The 19,282-nt window shown below is 50.7% G+C and overlaps 10 protein-coding genes across 10 annotated transcripts; 9 read left to right on the top strand and 1 right to left on the bottom strand.

Moving 5' to 3' along the window:
• Window positions 1–64: 64 nt before the first annotated feature.
• On the top strand, window positions 65–2,007 carry CC1G_14996 (kynurenine/alpha-aminoadipate aminotransferase; the record flags this gene model as incomplete). The annotated part of the gene is made up of 7 exons (XM_002910619.1): window positions 65–263; window positions 316–679; window positions 733–886; window positions 946–1,230; window positions 1,310–1,859; window positions 1,907–1,944; window positions 1,999–2,007. The coding sequence occupies 7 exons, from the start codon at window positions 65–67 to the stop codon at window positions 2,005–2,007; spliced, it is 1,599 nt and encodes a 532-aa protein (XP_002910665.1).
• A 331-nt stretch (window positions 2,008–2,338) lies between these two features.
• CC1G_14995 (hypothetical protein) lies at window positions 2,339–3,264 on the top strand (the record flags this gene model as incomplete). The annotated part of the gene is made up of 4 exons (XM_002910618.1): window positions 2,339–2,526; window positions 2,653–3,108; window positions 3,164–3,190; window positions 3,255–3,264. 4 exons carry the CDS (start codon window positions 2,339–2,341, stop codon window positions 3,262–3,264), a joined length of 681 nt encoding a protein of 226 aa, XP_002910664.1.
• An 803-nt stretch (window positions 3,265–4,067) lies between these two features.
• Window positions 4,068–4,428, top strand: CC1G_07199 (hypothetical protein; the record flags this gene model as incomplete). The annotated part of the gene is made up of 2 exons (XM_001835723.2): window positions 4,068–4,322; window positions 4,390–4,428. 2 exons carry the CDS (start codon window positions 4,068–4,070, stop codon window positions 4,426–4,428), a joined length of 294 nt encoding a protein of 97 aa, XP_001835775.2.
• Window positions 4,429–5,205: 777 nt separating this feature from the next.
• CC1G_07198 (hypothetical protein) lies at window positions 5,206–6,340 on the top strand (the record flags this gene model as incomplete). Its single annotated transcript, XM_001835722.2, has 5 exons — window positions 5,206–5,270; window positions 5,326–5,875; window positions 5,936–5,942; window positions 6,004–6,119; window positions 6,173–6,340. 5 exons carry the CDS (start codon window positions 5,206–5,208, stop codon window positions 6,338–6,340), a joined length of 906 nt encoding a protein of 301 aa, XP_001835774.2.
• Window positions 6,341–6,607: 267 nt separating this feature from the next.
• Window positions 6,608–7,353, top strand: CC1G_07197 (hypothetical protein; the record flags this gene model as incomplete). The annotated part of the gene is made up of 4 exons (XM_001835721.1): window positions 6,608–6,689; window positions 6,817–6,923; window positions 7,001–7,111; window positions 7,162–7,353. The coding sequence occupies 4 exons, from the start codon at window positions 6,608–6,610 to the stop codon at window positions 7,351–7,353; spliced, it is 492 nt and encodes a 163-aa protein (XP_001835773.1).
• Window positions 7,354–7,515: 162 nt separating this feature from the next.
• Window positions 7,516–8,694, top strand: CC1G_07196 (hypothetical protein; the record flags this gene model as incomplete). The annotated part of the gene is made up of 6 exons (XM_001835720.2): window positions 7,516–7,604; window positions 7,651–7,829; window positions 7,884–8,141; window positions 8,201–8,466; window positions 8,518–8,571; window positions 8,629–8,694. The coding sequence occupies 6 exons, from the start codon at window positions 7,516–7,518 to the stop codon at window positions 8,692–8,694; spliced, it is 912 nt and encodes a 303-aa protein (XP_001835772.2).
• Window positions 8,695–8,958: 264 nt separating this feature from the next.
• On the top strand, window positions 8,959–10,517 carry CC1G_07195 (hypothetical protein; the record flags this gene model as incomplete). Its single annotated transcript, XM_001835719.2, has 3 exons — window positions 8,959–10,377; window positions 10,411–10,433; window positions 10,487–10,517. 3 exons carry the CDS (start codon window positions 8,959–8,961, stop codon window positions 10,515–10,517), a joined length of 1,473 nt encoding a protein of 490 aa, XP_001835771.2.
• Window positions 10,518–11,651: 1,134 nt separating this feature from the next.
• Window positions 11,652–13,260, top strand: CC1G_07194 (epoxide hydrolase; the record flags this gene model as incomplete). Its single annotated transcript, XM_001835718.2, has 8 exons — window positions 11,652–11,976; window positions 12,032–12,051; window positions 12,094–12,189; window positions 12,244–12,286; window positions 12,337–12,433; window positions 12,491–12,747; window positions 12,797–12,971; window positions 13,032–13,260. The coding sequence occupies 8 exons, from the start codon at window positions 11,652–11,654 to the stop codon at window positions 13,198–13,200; spliced, it is 1,182 nt and encodes a 393-aa protein (XP_001835770.1). The 3' UTR covers window positions 13,201–13,260.
• Window positions 13,261–14,733: 1,473 nt separating this feature from the next.
• CC1G_07193 (hypothetical protein) lies at window positions 14,734–16,089 on the top strand (the record flags this gene model as incomplete). The annotated part of the gene is made up of 4 exons (XM_001835717.2): window positions 14,734–15,317; window positions 15,382–15,420; window positions 15,453–15,906; window positions 15,952–16,089. The coding sequence occupies 4 exons, from the start codon at window positions 14,734–14,736 to the stop codon at window positions 16,087–16,089; spliced, it is 1,215 nt and encodes a 404-aa protein (XP_001835769.2).
• A 556-nt stretch (window positions 16,090–16,645) lies between these two features.
• CC1G_07192 (hypothetical protein) lies at window positions 16,646–18,961 on the bottom strand (the record flags this gene model as incomplete). The annotated part of the gene is made up of 4 exons (XM_001835716.2): window positions 16,646–17,008; window positions 17,066–17,167; window positions 17,218–18,827; window positions 18,883–18,961. The coding sequence occupies 4 exons, from the start codon at window positions 18,959–18,961 to the stop codon at window positions 16,646–16,648; spliced, it is 2,154 nt and encodes a 717-aa protein (XP_001835768.2).
• Window positions 18,962–19,282: the final 321 nt, after the last annotated feature.

Here is a 19,282-nt window from a genome sequence, read left to right as displayed (position 1 = left end):
CATATCAAGGCGACTCTTCCCATTTCACCAACCGTAATAAGAATCATCACACGAAGCAGACACAATGGCCCGTTCGAAGTCGAAGGCCTATACGCCAGCCGCAGCTGGGAGACACCTTCCGGTGTCCAGTGGAAACCAGAGTATTGCAGGCTCTAGCAGGCATGAGACGACTACCAGCTCGTTGACGGAGATTCGGTTCCTACCACCGGAATATTATTCGTCGAGGCTCTCAACGGTAGCCCAACACCGAAAGCCATCTCCCAGTAAGTCCTATCTCTTCATGTCTGGTGTACATGACCAGCTAACGCTGTGCAGTTTGGGATCTGTTTTCCGTGGAAGGCAAACCCGGGATGCTTTCGATGCTCGCTGGAAAGCCTCACCCGTCAACTTTCCCTTTTGAGCACATCACGTTAGGCTTCCGCACTCCCAATACCCAAAAAATCACGAATATGACTTTGCAAGAAGACGAATTGGAAACAGCTCTGCAGTATGGGATGACCGCTGGCATACCCGAGCTGGTAGGTTGGGTTGAGGGGATGATGAGGACCGTGCACTCGAGGGGGGAGAACGAAGGATGGAGAGTGAGCATGGGAGCTGGAAGTCAGGATTTGCTATACAAGGCGTTCAACGCGCTTTTGAATCCGGGTGATACGATATTGGTTGAGGGTCCCACATATCCGTGAGTCTAAGATCGATGTTGTAGTCGCTGACACTGGCTCACAACCCATATAGAACAATTATGCCTATCCTGGACGCCATGAGCTGCCAGTACGCGATCGTGGACTCGGATGAGGACGGAATATCTACTGTTGACCTGGAGAAGGTTCTCAGCACCTGGGACGAGGATGTCAAGGGTCCGCTGCCTCGAGTTCTGTACACCGTACCTGTTCGTTATCCTCCTCGTCCCATCATTACACGGCTGATTTCTTTATAATTTTTTCACAGTTTGGATCAAATCCTGGAGGTGTGACAGCATCCCTTCAGCGACGGATCGGTGTCTTGCAATTGGCCCGCCGATACGATCTGCTTATCCTCGAGGACGATCCTTACTACTTCCTCTATTACGGCGACGCGCCTCGTCCCCCCTCGTATTTTACCTTGGACCGCCAGCTCGGAGGAGAAGTAGGGCGCGTTTTGCGATTCGACAGTTTCAGCAAGATTTTATCCTCTGGGTTCCGACTCGGCTGGCTCACCGGACCTGATCGACTTTTGGTCGCTATTGAAAGACACGTATGTACTGCTTTTTTTCTTCTGTGTTCACTTCCGAATTTAGGCTGACCTCTGGCAGAGTGCGGTTTCTGTCGTCCAGCCCAACTCGTTATCTCAAGTCATCATCCTCAAACTCCTCAAGGAATGGGGATTGGAGGGCTTCCTCGCCCATACATCTCGAACTGCCGACTTCTACAGACAACGGCGTGACACGCTCAACGCTTATCTGGAAAGACACCTCGCTGAGCTTGCGGAATGGAAGCCACCGGACGCGTCGATGTTTTTCTGGATCAAGCTTCGCCTTCCTTATCAGAATCGAGAAGCCGATTCGACAGCGTTCATCCGTGACAAGGCCATCTCAAAGGGTGTTCTCGTGCTCCCAGGTGCAACCGCGTTCCCTGACGGGAGGAAGACAACCCGTGTCCGACTTTCGTTCAGTCTGCTATCGGACCAAGAAATGGAGGAGGCTATCAAGAGGCTTGCGGAGGTTCTGAGGGAGGAACAACCGCATAGCGTTCTGCCCAGTCCGACCATCAGCAGGATGTCTGTCGAGCCGGAACAACTACCGACACCTCCCTCCGAAATCGACCAACACGCGCTCGGTCCTGGTTCGAATTCTAGTGCTGGGAAGAAGCGGAAGGGAAGGAAGGGTAAAGGCGGAAGACGGAAGCCTCGCGTGTGCTGATACTATACCCAGTCTGGCTTGACTACGTTATGTACCCTGTCTATGCTCATGTAAGTACATGTAGACCATCCAAGACCTTTGATCTCCCCCGGCCGTGCTCTCAGCGCCGGTGACATCACGCATTGCTTAACCTCAAGGGTGATGGCAAACACTTGCCAGACTTGCGCTCAATCTCCCCATTTTCACAGCGGAAGCCACTTGACAGTTACAACTCGAGAAGCTCTTGACATTGTTTCCGCACAAGTTCCCTATCGATATTTGAAATTCAGCAAACCTCGCAATGGTCACCTTCGTCGTCCGCTTAACGAACACCAACGTTGAACCATGCCGGTTGAAATAGTCGACATTCGCCCTTCCTCTCTGCAGGGAACATCCGTCTTTGACCTTTCTCAGGATCTTCTCAAAGGTCTTTCTCGCCCTATTGGGGAGAAGTCCTTGCCCACTATGCTCCTCTATGACGAAGAAGGCCTCCGCCTGTACGATGCCATTACGACTTCAGCTCCTGAGTACTACCCCTTCACGGCAGAGGAAGAGATTCTCAAAAATCATTCGGAGGAGATTGTGACAATTATGCGCTCACAGACTAAACACGGCATTTCTTGCCCGCAGGTCGTTCTGGAACTTGGTTCAGGGTGCGCTGCAAACCTTCACAAATCATTCCACGGCTGACCGTGACCCAGGTCATTGCGGAAGACTTCTCATATCCTGAAGAGTCTGGCCTGTTTTGCTGAAGCTGCAGTAGGGGATTCTCCAACCAGCTACTGGGCTCTCGACCTCGAGAAGCGAGAGTTAGAACGCACGTTGAACGGAATTGTGACTTCCGACCTTGGGCAGAAACTGGAGGGAAGGGTTAACACGAAGGGTATATGGGGGACCTACGAGGATGGGATCCGATTCATTAAGGACGGCGGGCTGATCCCTGGATATACCGCTGAATCTACGGGCGGTCAGACCCAGCTCCACATTATGTTCTTGGGTTCTTCGTTGGGAAACTTTCCTCGGAAAGAGGCAGGCCCGTTTCTTCGCTCGCTGCCGCTGCGTGCGGGAGCCTGTGATACCCTCCTCCTCGGATTGGACCACGACAACGATGTAGACAAGATTGAAGTCGCTTATAACGATCCTCAAGGCTACACTAGACGCTTCAAAATGAATGCGCTTCGACATGCTGGCAGAGTCCTTGGTGACGAGCAGTTCTTCCGTGAGGACGATTGGGAGTATGTCAATTTTTATGACCCGGTGAGCATTTACGTTCGATCGACGTGTCTTCAGACGCTCATACGATGACTTAGGCAGGAAGTGCGTCTTGCGCAATACTACTACTCGCCAGGGTACTATCCCTCTAACGCGTACTTTTATCCAGGACAACATGAATCTTACTATAGGGTGAATCGCACCTATTCAGCGTATTCTCCTACCTTGAGGACAATGTTCGATTTTGTTGAGAATGAAATGATAAAGATCGAGGAGTCTGTTAAGGTATTCCACGGATTTCTCATTTCTCTGTTCCGATGCTTACTCCAGGCCCTCAGTATTCCGACGACGACGCGGCCAAGCTCTTCGCTGACGCAAACCTCGCACCGCTGAAAAGGTGGACCGACAGTCTCGGCCAATACTCTCTATGGCTTTTGGGGCGGCCCGCAATCGAACACATTTGAAGCGGCGGAAATTCATGGTTTGTACACACATCTGTTAGCATGTCAAATCGTGGCGAGATTCAAACACATTTGATGTACATCTTATAGTTGAGAGCACCATTCGCGAAGCAAGCGACGAGCGACTTATGCACATTGCTTAGCCGGGCGCAGATTTCGAACGGATTGGGGAGAATGTAGTTTGGAGTGAGTTCTGAGCGCTGATGACATTCGTAGGTCGGTGGCGATATTCCTCCATGTTCTCAGGAGCACCCGTACAGGAATGGGCTCCACGCCAAGTTGATGCTTCCTCCATGGTACGCACATACGCGGAAAGTAAATCCCAATCGGCTATTTTCTACGTGTGTCATACGTTCCGACGAGATCGTTGTCCAGTGCAGAACATAGCTGAAATGGACTCGTGTGGAGGGTTCAATAATAGGTAAGTTCACGGCGAAGCCCGTGCAGGCTTGGCGGTCCAGACGATATAAAACGCAGGATGTTCCGGGATGGTCAGGGCAATACCTCTACCACTCGTCAGGATGGTAGTCGAAATCCTTGACATTCGCTCCTCTTCTCGTGATGGAACAGTAGCCTTTGATCTCTCCCAGGAAGTCTTGAATGGGCTCTCCCGTCCAGTTGGAGAGAAAACCTTACCCAGTATGCTTCTGTGGGACGAGGAAGGCCTCCGACTGTTCGACAATGTGATAACAACGGTTCCTGAATACTATCCTTTTGCGACGGAGAAGAAGATTCTCGAGGAGCATGCGGACGAGATCGTGAATGCTATGCGTACGGTCGGCGGGAATGCCATGGATGAATTTCAATCAAACTCACGCGCGCGAGACTCAAGCCCTATATTAGGGTTTGAGTCCTACTCAAGCGCCCATCTCCCGGAACTGAGTTTTGCGCCTGCTTTAGGGTATCATAGGTGGTATAATAGGTCCTAAGACGATTTAGACCACCAGAAATTAGTAGGGTGGCAGCAAGGAAGAGTTCCCATGGCTGTAGGGTCGTGAGATCGCGGAAATCAGAGACGGTGCCTTCTTTAAAGGGCTCTGCAGTGCAAATTAAGTTACTTCAAAAGTTCAATAAACACACCGCAAGTAATGATAGCCAGGCGATAATTTATATGGGGTGGCACAGGCAGTATGAGGAAAGATAAAAGGGAATGAAACGGGTGATTCTGTGGTAGTCTAAGGTACTCTGAGAGAACAGCACACTACTAAAATATCGCTGACCTCAAGCCTTTGTTTGTTCTCTTCATGAGTGACCTTTGGGTCAGTGCCCCGAGTACTAAATATTTACAGTCAATGAAACTAATTGATATTGGGTCCAATGAAGAACGGCAGAGAATGGGGAGTTCCGCAAATCGTTTGCCTTCTGGCGGTATCGAACTCGCGGCCCGCGGCCTTTATCCAAATGAGGGGCTCGGCACCAACTTGGCGACGGCAGAAACGTTTTCTACCCCTGATTCACTAGCAATAAGCTCTAAACACCATAATCCACGTTCCATTGCCATAGAACAAGTGAGAATCCCTTTAAACGAGCATTGCGATGGGCTTTCTACCTGCGTTTTTGTGATTGATCCGGGATTTGACTCAAACCCTAATCTAGGGTTTAGCCTCGCGCGCGTGAGTTTGATTGAAATTCATCCATGGCATTCCCGCCGACCGTACTATGCGTTCGCGAAGTCCATCTCGGGATGGGACCACCCGGGAATTTGTCCTGGAGCTCGGCTCAGGGTAAGTCTCAAGATCGGCCATGACCAACAGATTAGCTATACGCTTTACCATCTAGCTCCCTGCGGAAGACCGCTCACATATTGAAGAGCATGTCTCGTCTCGTCCAGGGACGATCTCCGACCAACTATTACGCGCTTGATCTGGAGAGACGGGTGCTCGAGCAAACGCTGGGGGAAATTCAGACCTCCGAGCTCGGCCAGTGTCTCGATGGGAAGGTCATTACGAAGGGGTTGTGGGGGACATTCAACGACGGGATCCAATCCATCAAAGATGGCACTATTGTCTCAGCTGAATCCTCTGACACGGTTGACGACTCTCGAATTCAACTCCATGTCATGTTCTTGGGCCTGTCTTTGGGAAACTTCCCCAGGGACGAGGCGGGAGCATTCCTTCGATCGCTCCCGTTGCGTCCAGGAGCAGGGGATACTCTACTTCTCTCTTTGGATCACACCGACGATAAGGACAAAATTGAGGTCGCGTACAACGACCCACAAGGCTACTGTCGGCGCTTCAAGATGAATGCCCTTCGACATACCGGTCGAGTCTTGGGCAACGAGAAACTGTTCCCCGAGGGCGATTGGGAGTACATTAATTTCTATGACACAGTGAGTGCCTTTCTTGCCTGACAGTACTTTTTCTGTCCGCTCATATAGTTACTTTCGTAGGAGAGACGTACGTGCTTCAAGTCGATTATTTCTTTGGAAGCATACATTTCTGACATCAGCCAATTCAGGTCAACACAAGTCTTACTATAAGGCGAGACGCTCGTGTACACTGTCCTCTTCCTCCATGAAGTCCGATTTCCACTTCAGTGAGAACGAGATGCTGAAAATTGAAGAGTCTGTGAAGGTATTAGTTTCTTGATCGTCTCCTTAAACGGGATACTGAATCCAGACATACAGTACTCGGAAGATGACACTCGTAAACTCTTTAGCGAGGGAAACCTCAAGCCTATACATAGATGGACTGATCCGCTTGGGTCCTACTCTGTGTGGCTCCTACATCGACCGGTGCCAGCAATCGGGGGTCGAAGGATTGATATCAGAGGAGAAACTGAATTACTTAACTGACTTGAGGCCTGTATCATCTTTAATCGCGTTTATGCCATTACGTCTACACGTCTATAAGCATATCCGAACTCCAGCTGGTGCAACTTTGAAGCTTCAAGGGGTGGAAATCTTGACTGACGTCACGCGCCATGCAAGAGTCCTGGACGCGATGCGTTTGATCTGCGCCTGATTGCTTGATCGTGACGGTTTTGCCAAACACCCGCAACGCACAGCCCTCCGTTCTTGGCACCTGCTTGTTCCCTTCCAATTCCCTACAATTTCGATACCATGGCAAATCTCATTCCGTCTGCAGCTGTATTTGAGGCCGAATTAGCCAGAATGCAGTCCAACAATGAAGTGTTTCTGGACGGTGAATCGTATTCGGTATATCCAATCTTGCAGTACTAAACTGAACACGACCATTTGAAAGCTTCCCAGCGCTATCGATGCAAAACTGACATCCTCGAACGCCCGACCCCTGTTGCCGAATCCAACAGCGCCATTGGCATGCGATTTGGCTCTCAAGTCTTACTCGTTCCTTGACTTCCGTGAAGTATTCCAACAGATTCACATCCACGAAGGTCGTGAAGCGGATGGAAAGGGTGTAATCTATCTGTCTGGTGTGACCAAGGCGTGTAGTGATCATCACTTACTCTGTCTGCAGACTGACCTTCTGGGCAGGATGGAAGTACGACCATGACCATTGTATCCGACTTTGTCCAGTCGTTTTACGTTCCCGTGCCAACTGGATTCGGTCCTCAAGATCTCGAGCCCTTCCGAGAGCGGATTAATGTCTGTGTTGCCCCTTGCCTTCGGGGCTATATCTTTAAGCCTTGTTCCAGAGGTTGCTTGGGAACCCAAATGCCGTCCCTCGTATTTCCATGGCCCAAAAGCCCATGAGAGCCAATGGCGAGCTTAAACCGCTTCTCAAGATCTATGTTGTTTCTCCGGACCAGCTACACACACTACAAGATACGTTTCCACCTTCGATACTACGTGGAATGACACCTTTACCATCCGACACTCATGCTTAGCTCGGGGTTGAGTCAATACCGAAACCTATTTGGCCATTTCCAGCAGACCTTCGAAGGCCGAGTTCCGTATATCACTGGCTTTATCCGCGAAACACAGGCGAGTGTCAATACTTTAGCCTCCGAGTCTCGCGGCAAGAAATGACTTTTCGTCAGGTGCAAGCAATGAGCTGGGTCAGACTAGACCCAGGAACCTACCGAACCGTTGATTGCGTGAACAAGCGTTCGACATGTCAAATTGAAGTCTCCGTCAGGTAATGGTTCTTGCTATATGGGCGATATCAGACTAACTGTCAGCAGCTACCAGAACTTGAAAGTTTTCTCAGAAGAGGATGAAGCGACACTTGGACTTCCCGTAACTGCACCCCTTCGAATACTTAGCTTCGACATAGAGACCATGATACCCGAAGACGATGGAGTATTCCCATATCCTGAGGGCTTTCCTGTTCTACAGATATCTAATACCGTATCCCATCGTCGTAAGTTTCACTCATGTATGCAGTTCTTTAAAAATTAACTACTGGGTGATCTAGCCGGGGACTCTACGCATCGGACCGACCCCGTGATGCGCACGTTGTTTGTTTTGAACGATTGCCTACCTATCCGGGGCGTTCAGGCTCTCTGTTTCGCAACTGAGAGGGAGTTATTGGCAGCCTGGGGGCGATTTATTCTCGACACTGATCCGGATGTGGTGCTGGGCTATAACAGTGGTCGTTTTGACCTGCCATTTCTGCTTGCCCGAGCCCAGGTTCTCAACCTTGCGACGTTCGGACAACTGGGGAGGCTCAAAGGTATGTAGCGTTTTGAACTGAACGAGATACTTCTCGTCGTTAATCGGATCCCTGTTTAGAGCCATGCTTGAGTTATCCACCCTGGGACAGGTCAAGCAAGGAGCCGGAAAGTGCCCGGGCGCCACTCATACCGGGGCGAATTACCCTCGATCTATTCAACTACATTGCCAGAAGGAACTCGCCCGAAGGGACGTCAAAGGCGCTCGGCGCCGTCGCGCAGCGGATCCTTGGTGAGACCAAAGTGGACTTTGACTTTCGATTGATACCCGTGCTTCAGAACGGTGGTCCGGACAATCGAAGGCTGATGGCGATCTATTGCCTGAAGGTTAGCTTTACTCATACCTCTCAAATAGCAGCTGATCAACCCCTTGACCAGGACGCATACCTTGTTCAACGGTTGCTGGACAACACTCCTTGTCTGCTTCAGAATGTGCGGGATGCACGAAACGCGTCCATTCCAATGGAATGGCTACTGACAAGAAGTCAGCATTTGAAAGCGTACCGTGATTTAGAAGCAGGGAAGATCGGGGGCTACGTCGTTGTCGATCCCTGACCCCCGCTACGCCGGCGCTTAATCGTAATCGATCTCCGAAACCATGTATTGACTTTGAGAATCCAAGGGGCATGATGATCTGTCCTGATACCCGTATTTCATCATCAAATGCCCATCCACCTCGTTTGTTTACTGTGGCATGGCCCGGGTGTTGCTTTGTGACAATGGCCATCTGCCGACTGGAAGGATGAATGACTTGGAGTTTCAAATAGCTGTCGGAGAATAAATCGGCAAGCAGAAACCTCTTTGTTGTTAACGCCCATCATGTCTGCCTCCGAAGTACCAACAGCAGTCGACTCATCGCCATTGCAATCGATACCCATCGAAATCCTCCGGCAGGTTTTCGTTGCAGGGTATCCTGTCATCGACATTCGAAGACCTGAAAGCTTCGTTGGGCGACTGAGTGCAGTCTGTTTTCAGTGGCGATCAGCAATCATCAACACGCCAGAGTTGTGGTCGGACATCGACTTATCTTTCGATAGTTCCATCGAACAAATGCATTCGTCGTCCGCCAGTAATCATCTCCCCAAATCTGTTAATCTGCTCGTCGATCTTATCCTTCAACGGTCGAAACGATATCCGCTTTCAATCCGGTTTGAACCCACTGCGTGCTTTGCGTCAATAGCGTCCGTCATGGCGAGGCTCTTAGCACACTCGAAGCGGTGGATTCGAGCGTCGTTCAATTGCCAGATCATTACAACTTACTATGGGGGCTTTCCACTATCCCAATCTTTCAACAATCTCCAGTCTCTGACATTGGAAGGTCCAGGAAGGTTCACGATGCTCTGCAAGCCACCAAAACTCAGGAAGCTTACCATCACTTCTTTCCAAATGGTCACGCCTTCCGACCTTAACGTGCCTTGGGATAGACTGGCAAGTCTGACGATCTCAATATCGGACGCCCTAATCCACTACCTACCATCCTTGTGGCGCGCAACAACGCAACTGGACGCGCTGGACATTACCCTGCTGGCTTTACAGGGTGGCAGAAGACCCGCGTCAGCAAGCTTCAGCGGTGCTCACCAAGTGGACTTGCCTGCTTTGTCAACATTCAAGCTCGTGTCGACACTGGATCAAAGTGCGAACATCCTCCTTCAAACCATCAAAGCCCGGAACCTCAACATCCTCAGTCTCTGCAATGCGCCGGGCCCGCCGTCCGTGTCGCGGCGAAGGTCACACAACCTTCGCTCTGAAGATTTGAAATGTGTTTCCAATTTCCTGGGACGCAGTGACTGTCAACTCCAGCAATTCCAAATCTTCGGCTTCGACAAAACTACCTCATATTCCATTCTTGCCCTGGAAGGCATAAAAACTGTCAATCGCATCCACCTCAGCGGAATCTGGGGGAGCGAGGAACTTCTCCGAGACCTTTCACGCTATTCGCTCGAGGCCAACATTGTTGACATGCTCCCCAACCTCGAGCATATTACTCTATCCCACATGGACTGGGTCGAGATGGACTCGTTGGTGGAGACGGTGGTCAAGTTTCTCTGCTCCCGGTTGTACGTATCCAACCCATATCCCGACAAGGATTCGAAGACGTGCGGATACCGGTATCTCAAACAAGCCACGATCTCGGATACCTGGATGGTTCGCCGGATTGTTTCGAGGCTTCAGGAGGAATTGCCGCCGTGGAGCTTCAGTTGGGACTTTCACGCCTTTGACTGGGGTAAACCAGTGTTGGTAAGTGTAAAGTTCCACGATTCTCCGCGGTAGTCGTATCAATATAGGATGTCATTGTAAGTCTTGATACTAACTCTCATTCTGGATGCCGCTGATATGTTTCCGTCAGGGTGGCGGAAGTGGAGACTCCGAAAGCATAGAATCGAGGGCCCGAGAAAAGACACATGTTTGCGTTAAATCATTTTTTGATCGATGGAAACGTCGTTCGTGGCAGTAAGTATTAATGCTTGCACAAGAATTTGGTAATAGTCGACGTGGATCCGTACCATTTGCTTGCTCGGGCTCCCGGAACACTATATGACACGGTTCAGAGTCATACAACTCCGGTACCGATTGAGAACAGCAGCGAAACCTCTCCGCACCGTTTTTCAAGCGATGATGGACAGGAAACCTACGGATAGGCCAGCAATCCTAGAGTACTTACTGTCCTTTCGTAGGGCCATAATGCAACTTCCACTCCCTTCTGCCCTGCACAGTATGCGGGAGGATTCCACAATGATACCCCCGCCGAATCCTCCAACTTACATTGTAAGGTCCAGAGTTTTGGAGGGGCATGGGCGCTGTGATTTGTATTGAAAGAAGGTTGATTGTGGTGTCATTATCGCTGCCCAGACTCCCACGTCTCCACGACTACCATTTGGACGGTGAAAGGATACCTAGTCCAAGGATTGTGGATTATTCAGCGCGACAGGCCTTCAGCACCTGTTACGATGGTTTCTTCATGTATTAAAGATTATGTACCACCCGTCAATGTAGCATATCGCCCTCCTCACATCCTTACCTCCTTTTTACGACCGTTCTCCCGCCCATGAGCTCGAAAATTGTGGCAGGATCGGAATCACGACTCGGACAATGTTCAAGTCAGCTGCACCGCCGATGAATCAGCCAAAAGTCGACTGCGGGTCCCGGGAGGCATTGCCTGCAGCTTGACGGCCTTTGCCTGTAGATATGACTCTCTGAAACGGCCATATGCATGGATTCTGGCTGGTCACGGATGAAAACTAATCTTTATCGGACCTCTCTTTGCTGCTTGAGCACACATAATGACATCCATCACTATGACGGATCAGCGCTATCAACGGCGACCGACTCAGATACCGGCAGCAATTGTGACGCTTGTCTCAGAACCACGATGTGGGCAAGATGGCTACCTCTACCTTGCCTCCCCCATGGCGTATTTTCTCATGTGCCACAACAAATCTATATAAGCCGTCGGGGCTCCAAACCCCTCTTCTGCCTTCTTTCCCCATCACTCCATTCACTAGCAACCACCTATGACCGGAGAAGAACAACCATTCAAGATTGCGGTTTCCGACAGCGAGATCGACCTTTTGCGCAAGAAACTTGAATTGACCAGGTTCCCCGACGAACTCGAGGAAGCTGGACGTGCTTATGGTGCTCCTTTGGCCGATGTCCGTCGCTTCGTGGAGTATTGGAGGAACGGTTATGACTGGCGCATCCACGAAGCCAAGTTGAACGACGAGCTTCCGCAGTTCACGCGCGACATCGAAATCCAGGGCCATGGTGTCCTCAACATCCACTACATACACCAGAAGAGTCAGGCTGTCGATGCTATTCCTCTCGTCTTCATCCACGGATGTGAGTGCCGATCATAAGCATGTCTGCGACAACCTAACGAGCATTAATATTTTAGGGCCCGGAAGTTTCATCGAGGTTCGTAAGGTTTTGCCCTTGTTAATTGAGGTCTCCCCCCAGCATCCGAGCTTCCACGTCGTTGCACTGAGCTTGCCTGGGTACGGCTTCTCCGAAGCTCCGAAGAAGAAGGGATTTGAAGTGGCTCAGATGGCAGAGGTATGGAGGCCCCTCCTCGTCAAAGACGTCCAGCGCTAATGACCGACATCGCAGACTACGCACAAATTGATGCTTGCTCTCGGATATAGCGAATACGGTGTGTCTGTCTTGTCCTTGTAACGGTTTATGCTAATTGTAGTGTTATAGTTGCACAAGGGGGTGATTGGGGTTCTGCTATTGCCAGGGAACTGGCGCACCGCTATGGACCCAAGCATGTCAAAGCATGGCACACGAATATGCCTCTGTAAGTATGTTTTTGAGGTATTGTGCTTTCATGCCCCTGATATCCTTGGTCTGCTAGCACATACCTTCCTCACCCGGTCAGCCGACCTCTCCTATTGCTCAAGCACCTCCTGTTGGGCAATACAGCAAAGGATAAAGAACGTCTTAGGCGATGCGAAGAATTTGAAAAGACTGGCCAAGGATACATGTGGGAGCAGACAACGCAACCCCAAACTCTTGGATATAGCCTCGCAGATTCCCCAGCAGGTCTTCTGGGCTGGATTTACGAGAAGTTGTATCGATGGACTGACGACTACAAATGGACTGAGGATGAAGGTATGTCACTTTGCTCATGTTGTGTCCATGGTCTGATCGCAAGGAATAGTCTTGACGTGGATGTCAATCTACTGGTTCTCTCGAGCTGGACCCGCTGCCTCCGTTCGAATTTACTATGAGTTCCTTCATGCTCGCGGTCAAGGCGCCTGGTTTTCCAACCTGGAGACTGCTATCCCGGTTGGACATTCGTACTTTCCGAAGGAACTACTTCCGTTCCCCATCAAGTAAGTAGAACCGTCTTTGTGTCACCGACGTATGCATCTAACGTCATCACTTTGGTTCAGGTGGTTTTCGTGGAGTCTTCCCAACTTGGTGTTTGAATCTGAACATGAATTTGGAGGCCATTTTGCAGCCTACGAAGTGCCGGGAGCCTTGGTCGGAGATCTGAGGAAGATGTTCGGGAAGGGAGGACCAGCTTTTGCCATCGTACCGGGTAAAACGGGGTATGCCTAATTATCCAGCTAGTTTGGAGCAGTCAATTCGTCACTACCCATCAGCTCGGACACTGTGTCATCTCCATCTCTAGTATTTGAACGAGATCTCAAGACTTCCAGGGACTTCCAGGGAGGGTGATACTACCGCTGAATTAGTCGTGTCGCAGGAACAGAAATTGGAATTTCCTATACCTCGAGTTTGAGCCACTCATAAAAGTGTTGACCTCTAGGTATTAGCTAGACTCCTCGCCTTGATAACTCACTTGATGTCTTTCAACAAACAGCCGTTTAAGTTCACCATCCTGAAGATAAGCTGCGACTCCTACTCGAAAGCACTCAATTACCTGGCGAACTGGAGCAAGCTGAACGCGACTACGGAACTCTTCGTAGATTATTGGAAGGAGAATGGCTGGAGGGCAAGCTGAACGAAAATGTTCATTCAGCTTGAATGCAAGCGCCCATCCGGAGCGTCTGGCCCGCATCCGGCACCGCGATCGACGATAGGGGTGTGTGAGAAAGGGAATCATTGACTGCCTTGTTCATGAACCTCTACCACGCATTGGTCGCGACGAGTCTGGCCTCTCTCTGTATAGAGTGTAGGTCTCCAAGTTAATCGTAATGACGTTCATAAGCCTTACATTCTGCATAGATGGCTTGGCGCGTCACCGGCACCCTCAGCAAGTGCTTGAACATCCATCTTATGTCCGTAAATCTGGAGTGGAACTTGTCGCTCCGGATGATATCTGTGCATCGACGAGAATACTAGGGGAGGTTAGTCACGCAGAACTATCAGAATGTACGCCTTCCAAGTAGAATGCTAGACAGGACCTAGCAAACTCGACGAATGGGAAGTCAATAGTGAAGAAGCGCCCCCACTGGAACTCGTTCCCTTGGTGGTATCTGGCTCAATCCACAATCGTGTTGATTTAGTGTTCTTCTCTGATGGATGTGAGTGAATGACCTGTTGTCCTGTCCCCGCATCATAGTTTGACAATTCTACAGATACTCAATCTGAAAGAACGAAGTTCATTGATGATGCAACACGGCTCGCTCAAGATCTCACGCAGAACCAGACCTTCCACACCGTTTTGCCGCTGCTAAATTTCTGGGCCGCGTTTTCTCCAAGTAAAGAGGCACGTTCAACCTTCCATTCCCTCCTACGTGAAGTGACGGATGGACCTCTAGAGCGGCATTGGCGCAGACGGCGTTCCGAAAGAGTGCGCCTTTCTGTCTGTCGTGGCAGATGGTTGACTTCTGACGTCCACCCAGCACTGTCTTTGGCTTGTTCAGATACGGGACGGAGCTCAGAGGTGTCTACTACAGTAAACCGCAAGTTGCTCGAGCGGCCTGCGACACTCTCGGAAAGGGGTGCGATTACCCTATTCTTCTAGGTGATCCAGTTGCCAGCAAGAAGCTACTCGAACTGACACACTTCCACAGCGAATGACCCGCATTACGGAGGTTAGCATCAGTCTTGAGTCGAGCTCGAAGATTATCTGAGTACACTCCCTCTATAGGTTTAGGAGGCGAATTTGTGTAAGTATGGGCCCCAATGCACGTATCGCCATGCAAGAATCTGACTCGTACCAGCACCGTAACAGCTTCTCACCTTAACGGACCCCTTGTGCTTCGTCACGAGCTCGGCCACTCAATCATCAACGTAGGAGAGGAGTATGATGGAGGCTTCGCGTACTTTGGTGTCAACAGCTTCAAGAACCTCAGTGAACCAGTATTTTGGAAGCACTGGCTGACCGAGCCCACTACCGACAGCGATGGAGGGCCGCGGGTTGAGCATTCAGTCATGCCCCTTCAAGAGTATGTATGGACGATGCTCAATGCTACAACCCCATGGTCCACCCAGTTCTCATCCTCAGGGGCCTACTCGAGGCATCTCGTCAAATTCTCGTTATCCGGGATTCCAGAAGCCTCATTCCTCCGAGTCGAGTTGGATGGAGTCGATTTGAAATGGAAGCCTGAGCCAGCGGTTGGGTTAGATCGTTGGCACTACGATATATTGCTCTCGAAGGGTTTATCAGCGGGGACACATGAACTCAAATTTGTACTCATGGAAGAGAGCTTGGAGGATGTTGCTCAACTATGCAGCGTTGAGGTCCTTGAGTATGGCGATGAATCAGAGTGAGCTGACGGAGTTTGTCTCTCTCTGTGAGATTACGTTCCCTGACAGGCTTTGCTTCTCTAGATTCATCCTGAAGCCAGGCCATTACGGATTATACCCGACGTACGTACCAATTGGCCTTGCCCTCTTGCCAGATCCCGACTGACCGCCGACGGCTTCGCTTCTGACGACAGCTACTCGAACGAGAATGTCACCACCTACCGACCGACCAATGACGACTGCCTGATGCGGAATGTCGTAGTCCCCAACTTTTGCAAAGTCTGTCTAGAAGGACTGTGGCTCTCGCTTCTTCGACAGTTGAGCCTGGTCGATCTATTCAGAGCGAGCTGCCAGTACAACCCCGAATCCAAGAAATGGTTCAGGCTATTGGAGATTGTCCTCCTACCTCTGGCGCAATTCAGGACTGAAGCAACACGTGTCAATGCACCTCAAGAGAGCTACACCATCGTTTGGAAGAAAGATGGAGCAGTTTTGGAGGAGTTTACCAACCAAACTATGATCGCGATTGAGAGCGACGAGTCTGTCGGGTGGTATTCATGGGATCTCGAGTTCAGAACGGAGGAGGTTAGAGTGCAGGACGGAGCATTGGTCAGTTGGGGAGACTACTACGTGTTTTCTCGTTGTACTTGACAGACAAGGGGCGGGGATGAATTTGGAACGGAATATCCAAGTTCAAACTTGGAACAAGTGAGCACCAACGAAGAGATCAGAGCTGACAACCCAATGCGATTCCCGACTAAGACAGGCGAGAAGAGAAGAAAGAGAGAGTAATAAAGTGCGCACAGTAAATATATCATAGGGTAGGTAGGTAGGGTATGAGCAGATTGGAGAGCGTTGCAACACAATCAGAGAGGATGACAATCAGGATGGATAGTGTAAGGAGCGACTAGGGATTTAGGGTAGCTACTAGCTGGGTTAATGGGAGAATCCCCGAACCATTCAAAGTAGTAAGAAAACAATAGCGATAAAGAATCAGAATATACCTCCGTGGTGAACAGTCAGTGTTTGAATGCTGGTGTTGGTGGTGTGAAGTGGAGGAACAATATTGGAAATCCAGGTCGCCAGTCCACGAAGAAATCGAAAGAGAACATACAAATACACAAAGGAATAAAACGCAGATTGGGGTGGTTGTGGCCGGGGAGTGAAGTAGCGCGGGGTGTGAAGGAGAGTCGGCATAATAGCGGTGATAGTGAAAGGGTTGGGGGTGTGCTGTGTTGGAGTGATGTCAGGGGGGAGAGTGCGAGAGGGTCGGGGGCGCAAAGAGTGACAGAGGCGATGTACAAATGGCAAGCATCCGAGAACGGGCTGGTCCCAGTGACCATCCAATTTACATGATAGTACATTTGCAGCATCCTGCTCCCTTGTCCTCTTCTTCCTGCACCTGATAATTGGGGTTGGGAGGTGGCACTGTGTTTGCCACAATCTGCGGTGAAGGTGAAGCATATTGGGAGAAAGGAGGCGGTGATGGCGGCGGTGTTCCTCGAACGGGAAGCGGCGTTTCGTCGTGCGGAGAGGAGGTCTCTTGGTAAGGTCGGAACTCGTCTGTTGTAGTCTCCGTTGGCTGAGGTTTGCGCTGCGCCTGTTCCGGTTCTTCCTGTTCATGCGGACGACCGAATTCGTCCATGGGGATGGCTTCACCTTCGTCTCTGCGGCGGTACTTAGCGGGATCGTAACCAAACGTTCCAGGTGCCTAAAAAGGGTAGAGGTGTGAGTGGTCGAGTATAATGGATAGTTAGAATAAACTTACAGGCGCGATAGTCGTTTCCACTTTTTTAGGTTGAGGACTACCATCTGCAGTCTGATAAAATTCGTCCAAACCCTTCTGCCGCGCAACGACAGGTAAGACCACCTAAGGGGCGTGTAAGGAACTCGGTCCGCAGCGTGCGGAGAGAAACGTACCTCGTCCCAATTACCAGTCCTGGGAATTGGCTGGGTCCATGTTGGAATAGCGTCAGCCATGTTTTCTCCGTCGCCGGGTGAGGGGTACTGCGAAACAGTCCGAGGTTCTTTCGAATTGTCTCTCTTTGCCAAAGCGGGAGGCACCTGCTTCCCTCTTAGAGACTTTACAGGCGTACGCTTCTTCGCAGAAGTGGGCGAAACCACACGCTTTCCGTTAGGAGTAGCATTCGTTGAAGGTATAGATTGGGATGAAACTGAACGAGAGGTTTGCGGCGGTATGGGAGGCGGAGATGGCGTTTTCGAAGTTGACGCGCCATTTACTGTGGGAGGGTTGTTCATTGTAGGGGTGGCAGCGCGAGATTCGGATGACCGTCTTGCTGCGCGGGATGGTATTCGACTAGGAGGATATCCGCGAGACGATGACGACGATCTGGGTTGTGGAGTGGTACTTCGATCAACGGTTTCATCAAACTGGGTCGGTGTGGGGGCTGTTGGAGTTGCTGTCGACGTTGAAATGTCTCCTACGCCTGGCATATGGTCGAGTCTGCCGTGTCGATAATGGTGCGAAGCCAGCGATGCAATATCCGATTCCTCCCCCTCTATGTCCGTCAGGGGATGCTCGTCCAGAACGCGGCCTACCGCATCCATACCCTCCTCATCGAACAATATGCTTCCTCGTACCCTCTCAACGTCTGTAATCCCTGCAATGCTGTCCGCACGCTTCCTATGCCGTCGTGGGGAGTCATCGGTAGCATGTCTCGAATGCAGTGGCGACTGATGATTATTCCATCCAACGACCGGTTTTCTCTGCATCCCTCGAATCATATGGCCATAATTTGCAATTTCCAGCATTTCTTGCTGCCTTCCCACCCGCAATTCACCAACACCTCCATTACGTGAAACCTCTCCTCGATACCAGTGCTCGAAAGGGCGTTCTTCCGAGTCTATCGAGGGCCTTGGCGGAGCTTCGTCGGGGTCTGGATAGCTGTTCTGAGAATAGTTTAACGATGAGGTAGACGAGGAAGGTGGAAATGGAGGGGGCTCGTTCAAGAGTCCCGAGGTCGATCGGTCATTGGGAAATCCAGCAGTCGAACGTGTTGCCGGGGACGTAAGTGGCCTGCTCCCATGGCTGTTTGTCGAGAAACCGTTGGTTTGTGGTATGACGGGTGTATTCCCATTACTGTAGCCCCCATACGCCCGCGATGGTTTGGGAATACGTGTCGGTCGCGACCGCGACGAGTCGGTGGACTTTGTGCTGTCTGCGGTTGTAATGTTGCGGCGCATTTTTGTAGTCAACTTGGGGACATGGACTGTGTCTGGTTGAGAATACGTTCTGGAGCGTTGATAATTGGACGATTGTGGTGCTGGTGGCTTTGCCGGATTGGGAATGCTACGAGATGTACTGGCTGTGGAACCAGACGTGCTGTTCTCCATCTGCATTGGACTTGGTCCGGCGGTCCTTATACTGCTTCCCCCTCGAGCATGCGAACTATTCTGCGCCTTGGACCGCGATGTCAATTCAGAAAGCATTGGCGGCATGGGTACATCGTCTGCGGAAAGCGAGATGGCGGACATTCTCTTTGAAAGCGTCCTGCTTTCACTCTCGAGACCTGAAAACAGATGTTCAACAAGGCCAAAAGGGCCATATAAAGGACCAGAACGTACGTTTGCGAAGGGCTGGCACGACCTCCTCATCCCAAGACGGCCCCGGTAATCTCATTGGCATTGGCTGGGCTAGCGCCATCACGACCCGTTTGTCCCAATAAATAGCAAAGAGAAATAAGAAAAGGTATTTGTGTGGTGAAGAGAAATAAAGGCCTTATCCTCAGCGAAGAGGACTCAGGAAGATGAATGCGAAAGACGGGCGTCCAGGAACTTTGGAAGCGAATACTGAGTTGGAAAACTCGGTAAGAAAGGCAAATAATTCCCCGCGACTATAAAGCAACCGATCCAGTTCGCACGCTGACTTTTACCTTTACCTTTTTCTCCATCCTCCATCTACCATTTTGACCCGTGATACCTACTGGGGACAACGAATCCAATTCTTTGCAACCTGCCAGCTGCA

Source organism: Coprinopsis cinerea (genome assembly GCF_000182895.1).
Source record: "Coprinopsis cinerea okayama7#130 chromosome 8 map unlocalized cont3.8, whole genome shotgun sequence".
NCBI classification, from domain to species: Eukaryota; Fungi; Basidiomycota; class Agaricomycetes; order Agaricales; family Psathyrellaceae; genus Coprinopsis; species Coprinopsis cinerea.
This window is presented reverse-complemented; position numbering and strand designations above follow the sequence as displayed.